Here is a 7,818-nt window from a genome sequence, read left to right as displayed (position 1 = left end):
TCCCCCTTCCAACAATGAAAAATGCTATAGGAATTCTCTGAAATTTCTCTGAACAGCGTGCTGTAGTGGTTGGAGTACTGGATTTAGACCAGGGAGATCTGGGATCATATATTTTTAGATATGTTCAATGGTATATTATTTTATTTATTACATGTCTATACCGCCCAAAAGCCAAAGCTCTATATAAACTATTATTATTATTATTAATATCCTTGTTCAGCCACAAAGGAGTGTTTGCGTGTGAGAGAGCCACGTATGCCGCCCCGCGCTCCAGAGGAAGGATGGGATGAAAATGACATGGGCTTCAGCCTCGGGCAGCTGCTCTGGGAAGTTCCGAGGCTTGAGTGCGTGACTGCACTTCTTCTTCTGGAGGGAGGGCGAGGCGATTGCAATCCGCTTGCAACGTCAAAATAGCGTGACGGGCCCTGGACAGCCCGCAACGCCATGGGAGGGGCGGGGAGGGGGCGCCGCTTACGGCGATGCACGCAGCAGAGGGGCTTGGGCCGGCCTCGCGTATCGCAGCGCCGACGCATTTCTTCAGCCCGCGGCGGCAAAGACGCGCCGAGCCCGCTCGCGGCCGAGCCTGCAGACGCGTGGCGCGGCGTCGAGGGGAGGCCGCGGGGCACCCCGGCGGGCGAGGCGAGCTCTGGCGGCGACAGCCCGCTCGTCCGTCGGCCAGCAAAAGCTCCCCCTTAAGGGGGGGGCTGCCCAGGCCCGCGCGCCCCGCCCCGGGTTTCCGGGGCGGGCAGGCGTCCTGCAAGGGGCTCGGCCTCCGCCCCTCCAGGGCGGCGCTTCCTGTCGGCGGCAGGCGAGGCGGCGGCGGCTCGGCCATGGAGCCCCGCTGGCTCTGGCTGCCTCTGCTGGCGCTGGCGGCGTGGGGCCCCCGCCGGGCGGGCGCCTACTTCCCGGAGGAGCGCTGGCTGCCCGAAACCCCGCTGCGGCCGCCCCGCGTCCTGCTGGCGCTGCTGGCCCGCAACGCCGCTCACTCGCTGCCGGCGGCGCTCGGCTGCGTCGAGAGGCTGCGGCACCCGAAGGACCGCATCGCGCTCTGGTGAGTGGCGGGCGGGGAAGGGGGCGGCCCTCGCCGGGCTGCTTCCGCCGGCGCTCCGCGGCAGCTGCCGCAGCCGCCCCCGCTTCTCCGCGCAGGCAGCCGAGCCCCGCGGCGCGGAGTAGGGGGCGCCTTGCAGCGCGGGAGGAAGCCCCGCTCAGCGCCCGGCGCAGTGCTGAACGTGTCTACTCCGGAGTAGACCCCGTTGAGTTCGGGGGAAGTTGTTCCCGGGCAAGAGCGTGCGGAGTGCTCTCCAGAGGTTTTGGACGACAACTCCCAAGATTCCTGATTATTGGCTGTGCAGGGTCAGGTTGATGGGAGTTGTAGTCAAAAACCTCTGGAGGGCACCAGCTTGGTGAAGGCAGAGCAAGTTCCGAGAGTTACGGGGCACCACTGCGGATTAATATCACTACTTTCCCCCTGTGTGTGCGTAGGGGTGTGTTTGTGTGGATTTCTTGCCTTGATCTTCAGCCTTCCCCAACTTGGTGCCCTCCAGATGTTTTGGACTACAGCTCCCGGCATTCCTGACCATTGGCCATGCTTCCTGCGGCTGATGGGAGTTGTAGTCCAAGCCATTTGGAGGGCACCGGGTTCGGGAAGGCTGCGTCGTCTTTTCCAGAAGATAGGTGTGTGCTGTATGCCTCCTTTTTAAAACTTGGTTTTTATTATGCAACGAAAAAGAAAGTGGGAAAAACAGAAACAAAAGAGAGAAAAGAGGTTTTTATGTCATGTTCTTATCTGCTCACAACACCATTAATAAAAAGGCAGGAAAGAAAAGGATTCAGCACTTCTGTTTCAAATGCACAGTAATATAAGCAGTTCATATATCTGAATAAGCATCCACACGAAACTGACAACTGTCAATTTGCCTTGCTACTGCTTCTTCGAGTCCTGCCCTCTCCCTTCCCATGTAGATTTGTAACAGTGCATCCCTGGGGATTTTGTTTCTGAGCGAGCCATTTCTTTTGCGAGCCCAGCATTAAAGCCTGGGGTGTCGCAGAATGCTGAACAGTGCACGGGGAAGTAGTTTGCCATTGACCGAGGGAGGCTTGTCTGTGAGGTTTGATGACAACAAATTGGAGCAGTGACAACTCCCAAAAGACCTGTCAATAAAGAGCAGCCTGCTCTTTCTCTGCTCCTGAATCCCTCACCCCTTCAGACGCTGTACACACACGACGTCTGGCAGGTCGGCCTGGATAAGTGCAGAGCAGGGTGGGCTGAGAAGCCTGAGCCAATTGGATGCCTGCTGGGAGGAAAAAGGCACCTTTTTCCCCAGGATGTTCCAGCACAGGCCGTTCCTTAAGCCATCTAGGGAAAGAGTGTCGCTTCCTGTGCAGCATCCAGTCAGGCCTAGCATTAGACGTGTTACAATCCTGAGAGAAATTTTCTAATGCATCCCTCTTCTTGCCTAGCGGATCCTGGCGCTTCTTGGGACGTGCATCTGCGCTCTAGCAACTCTGGCAGCACAGGGTCAGGATTCTCAGCTGACACCCAGCAGTTCCTACTGCCTGCTGTGCTCCCCCATCTTGTCTTTGCCTTGCCCTCTCCTGGACATGCCTTTCTGAGCCTTGGCCTCCACATGCCAATAGATAGACTACTGTTGCTGTCCATGTGTCACCTCTTTAGATTTAGTCTTGGGCCCAGTGGCCTTTCTATCCACGCCGTCTTACACAGGATCCCATTCTGGTTATCTGGGCCTCCTTAGCTGCAAAGTGCACAATTCTAGCTGTCTTTCTGTGGCCTTTCCCCCCACTTCTGGAATAGGGCACAGTTCCCTTTCTGCTTTTTAAATGAGTAATCATTTCCCATTTGAAACCCCTGGAGCAGCAACATTCTTACACTCCTTCGTATTTAAACAGGCTGAGCTGCCATGGCCTCAGGCTAGCCGGTGCCCTCCAGATGCATTGGACTACAACTCCCATCCTGCTGGATGGGGAGGATGGGCATTGTAAGCCCATCTGGAGGGTCCCGGGCTGGGGGAGGCTGCGTCATCTGCCATCTCTCGGTTGCACCCCGCCCCCCACCAATATGGGGATAAAAATTAGGGCTGTGACATAAATAAATCAAGACAATAAATGTCTTGTCAATAAATCCAGCAGACTAAGCGATTGGTTAAGAAGGTGCTGCTGATTAAAAGGATAGGAGAAACACAAGTATTCACAAAAAGCATGAGTAGAGATTGCCATTTTAGAAGAGACTTTCCCCTTTCTCTCTCTCAGACTGGAGGGAATGCCACCTCCAGATTTTTTGGCCTACTTCCATCAGCCCTAGCCAGCGTAGCCAATAGTGAGGGATCGTGGGAGTTGTAGGCCACAAAAACAATCTGGAGGGCCATAAGTTTCTCACTCCTGACTTAGAAGATGGTGCGTGCTGCAATGCTTGTGTGCATTAGCTAAAAACAGATAATGGATGCTTTTGTTCAACATTGTTTTAGCCATATACAGATGTATGAGGGGTTTAATTACTTAATTGAAACTCATATAATTTACTAAGATTTAATAGGGTGACCACCGTAATAACAGCCCTGGCCTACCTTGCAAGGTTTTGTAAGGAATGTTGAGATAACATATATGAAGTGTTTTGAACATTCTGTGGCTCGAATCCAGTGGCGTTGTTCCACCAACGGAACAGATACCATCCCCTGCAGCTCCCAAAAATCTGCTCTGTGGGGTTGGGGGACCCTCTTGAGCAGATTTGGGGGGCATGCAGGGGCTCCAGGGGAGGAGGGGAGCATGAGGATGTCCCAGTGTGCGTTGTGTCCCATCTGCTCATGCGACACTGGATTTAAGTCTAAATTATTATTTGTTGCCCATTCAGCATTTTTTTCATGTGAAAATCACAGCCCTCGAGAGAATAGGGTTGCCAGTTGTCCTTGAGGACAGTCCTTATTCCATAGCACAGTAGTGTCTCGGCATGGCTTATCTGGGGTTATCGGATGGTCTCATATTGCATATCCAACCCCAGCTAGGCACGTACACCAGGAGCTATGGCCCATGTTGGGCCGATGGCAAAGTGATTGCAGAGCTGGAGCTGTGGTGTTGCAGCGGGCCTCTATCTATTCCAGGAATGCATATCTATTCCAGGGATGTTGAGTATGCTTTTGGGTGCACAACGAAAGCAGCTGTCATGTGTCTGGCCCACAGTCCCACGGAACATAACAGATGGCTCGTGTGTCGAGTGTCCTGGCTACAATCTGTCGAATTAAAAAAATACAGTCCTACCAATCAAATAGCAATCCTCATTCAGAACCAGGACTAGACATTCGAAGTCAATAGCATCATGCTAAAAAATAAAAGTCTCTCTAAAATAAAGATATTAGCCAAATAACACCTGTTATTACACCGTTTTATTATCTTCCTTCCCCAGCTTGTAATTTACAATGCATATGTTCCCCCTCCCCTCCCTACACAGATGCAAAAGTGAACCTGGTATCTGCCTAAACTGTACACATTGCCCTATATGTATCAGCTCTCAGTCACCATTATGATGAGCCCCCCCCCCCATCAAATAATGCCCTTTGGGTTTGCCCACTGGCCAGAATTTTAGTGGCCTAGAGAGAATTTCATCTCCCTGGCCATTTGACAGAACAGGAGAGTGGAAAAACAGAGGGGCAAGATAAAGACAAGCAAAAATGTGGTTAGTGTTTTCATTTTCTCAACTTTGTACATGTGCTCTAAAGACAAGTTGCTACCCTTCGGGGTGTGTGTGTGTTTGTAATCCTCTGTACCTGCCCAGAGGCACTTTCCTTTTAGTTTATATCTGATTCTTATTTAAGTTGCCATTCTCTTAAGACATACGAGAGAAAATGGGAACCAACATGTATATGACTGTCAAAAGCCTTGTAAACATATTCCGCAGTGACCAATTATATCAGCAGTTTGAAGTAGGGATGTCAGAGAATTCCGCCACAGATCTCGGTGAGGCCGATTGCCAGTGCGTTCGGCCCCCCGAAATCTGTGGCGGAACGGCCTGCCACCCCCCCGCGGATCCCCCCCGGGACGAGACTTACCTGGGGCAGATCTTCTGGGCGGCGGCGGCCAGTCTTCTGACTGGCTGCCGCCACCGCCGCCATTTCCAGGTTCGTGGGGGGAAAAAAAAAAGACGTGATAGGCTACATAAAGATTTACGTAGCCTATCATGGCTAGGTTTTAAAAAAAAGAAAAAAAAGACGTGATAGGCTACGTAAATCTTTATGTAGCCTATCATGGTTGGGGGTGGGTTTTTTTAAAAAAATGCGCGTATGCAAATGGCGGCGGCTATGGCCGCTGCCATCTGCGTTCCTTCTTTTTACCATGTTAGTCTACGTAAATATTTACGTAGACTATGACGGCGAAAATCAAGGGGAACGCAAATAGCGTAGCGAGAGCTATTTGCATCCCCTTTTGAGTCGCCGTTTTAGCCTACGTAAAGATTTACGTAGGCTAAAACGGTGAATGAAAAAGGGACGCAAATAGCGCCCGCTACGCTATTTGCGTTCCCCTTGATTTTCGCCGTCATAGTCTACGTAAATATTTACATAGACTAACATGGTAAAAAGAAGGAACGCAAATGGCGGCGGCCATAGCCGCCGCCATTTGCCTACGTGGTTGCTCTTGTTTGTTTGTTTGTTTGTTTTTTACCCAGAGCCCTCTGTGGCCGGAAATCCGGCTGCGGATGGCTCTGGCCTGGCCGGGCCGGGCCTGGCTGGCTGCTCCGCGGAGCTGCCGCGGAGCACAGCCGGCCGTTCGAGGATTCCCGGGGGAGGAACGGAACGCCCCCCCCCGGCCAGGATTCCAGGGGGAGGGACGGAACGCCTCCCCCCCCCATCAACATAATCCGCGAAAGGTAAGTCACTTTCGTACATCCCTAGTTTGAAGATAGGAAAACAGGGCACATCTTCAAAATCACACAAAACGAATGTGACATTAAATTTGTCTTTGTATTTAAAGTGCAGTTTTTAAAATATACAAATAGCATCAGCTGAGGTGGGGTGGGGGGTGATGATGGGATCAGAGCAAGTTTGGAGGGAGGATTTTAACCCTGTCCTTTACTATAGGGCAGTCCGGAGGAAAATGCCTTCCAAAGTAAATACCATTTTCAGAAGAGGGTTTTTCCCTCAGGATTGAAGAATAGGAGGAAAAGGTTAAATTCCAAAAAGATCCCCCTCCATACCTGCCCTAATCCCATTAACTTTCACCAACCCCCCAGGTGAAACGATTTGCATTTTTAAAAACCTGCACTTTAAATTAAAATACACATTTGTCCTGTTACGTTACTTTAATACCAGCCATTTGCCCATAATGGGAAGAGTCAACCCTGGACAACCAGGCAGGCAAACTTTTGTAAACTGGAAGTACTGATATTTTCTCACCAGTCTGTCTGTGTGCCACAATGGCTAGTATACTTATACACAGGCAGATTAGTCCTTTTTGGGGTGAGTGGGGAGTCTAGTAACTTTAAAACCAGCACATATATTAATGATCCAATAAGAAGCCCTTGCAGATGCTGAAACACTGGTGTCATGTGTTCTGTGTGACCCTAATGAATGGCTGTTTACAGCAGGAGTGGGCAACTTGTGACCCTCCAGATGGTTTGGCCTACAACTCCCATCAGCCCTAGCCAGCATAGGACCTTGTTTCATTGTCCAATGTCTCTGTAGGGTGGCAACCGATCACAATGTGGACAACACGACAGCTGTGCTCCGGGAATGGCTGACGAATGTTCAGCGCATGTATCACTCAGTGGAGTGGCGGCCCATGGATCAGCCCAGGTGAGCAAGCAAGCATTGTGGGGAAGGGTGTGGGGAGGGGCGGGGGGGATATGGCCTACATTTGAGTAGGTGAGGAGGAAAAAAGAAAACGGAAGCTAGATTGGAAGAGGGGGCCAATTCTTGAGTGAGGACACAGAGGCTGCTCTGTAGCTGCAGCTCTGTTCCACAAACTTGCTTCCTGTCTTACATTTTTCAGACAAAGGCTGGTTGACAGACAGCCTGCCTCCCCCCCCACCCCGCCAAAGCGGGCAGATTGCATAAGTGAGTCGATTTGAACAGAGCCCAGGCGCAGTGAGGGAGGGCATATAAACCTGAGATGTATTCACAGCCCACCACATCTAAAATGTTGGGGCCATGGATGACCTGGGCTAGACTGACACACACTTCTAAGTGTACCTGTCCTGCTTACATGTGTATGTGTGTGTTGATCCAGACTGGAGGAGGACCTTATGCAGAGTCAGAGGCAGTCCAGGGTCAAGCCAACATGTTTAAAGGGTCCTCTTTATTCATGAGGACCCTTCTTCTGCAGCCGGGCACTTCCTTTTACAGTGGGCTGGTTCGCGTGACATGACAGCTTGCCGTGGCTAAATTCAGTCGTGGGGGCTGTTGCGTGGATGCCTGGCTTCTCGTGTGGTGCGAAGCCGGGCGGCCTGGCTTGTTGGGAGTGGGGAGCAACCGAACAACCGCCCATGGGTTGTTTCAGGGTTGCTGCCCACTCTGACAAGCCACGCCACCCAGGTTCACACAGCATGAAAAGCCACGGTAGCAAGGCCAGTTACGTAAATTGCACTGGCACGTGGCTTATTTCCCCCTCTGTGATGGTGCAAACCTGGCCAGTGATTGTTCTGACGTGCCTCTTGAGACATTGCTGTTCTCTGGGGCTGGGTCTCAGAGGCAGAACTCCCCTCTTGTAGTGGGAGTGGGCTTGCAGCCATTTTCCCCAGGCCCTTCCTGGCCCGCCTCTCAGTCCAGCATGGGCTGCTCCTTGATGCGGTTTGTTTCCAGGATCTCTGGCTCTTCC

At 51.9% G+C, this 7,818-nt stretch overlaps 1 protein-coding gene across 2 annotated transcripts in view; it reads left to right on the top strand.

Moving 5' to 3' along the window:
* Positions 1 to 806: 806 nt before the first annotated feature.
* The window catches only part of COLGALT1 (collagen beta(1-O)galactosyltransferase 1), a 31,457-nt gene continuing 24,445 nt past the window's right edge, over positions 807 to 7,818 (top strand). For both annotated transcript variants that reach the window (XM_084836410.1, XM_084836412.1), the window contains exons 1-2: positions 807 to 1,051; positions 6,687 to 6,797. In XM_084836410.1, the coding sequence (XP_084692536.1) occupies positions 831 to 1,051; positions 6,687 to 6,797 (332 nt within the window). In that variant the 5' untranslated portion in view covers positions 807 to 830. The remainder of the gene's footprint in view (positions 1,052 to 6,686; positions 6,798 to 7,818) is intronic.

This window comes from Heloderma suspectum, chromosome 2 (genome assembly GCF_057233095.1).
Source record: "Heloderma suspectum isolate Gila_16-S chromosome 2, 16-S_ref, whole genome shotgun sequence".
NCBI lineage: Eukaryota > Metazoa > Chordata > Lepidosauria > Squamata > Helodermatidae > Heloderma > Heloderma suspectum.
Note: the sequence above shows the minus strand (reverse complement) of the source record. Positions and strands in the feature narration are given on the sequence as shown.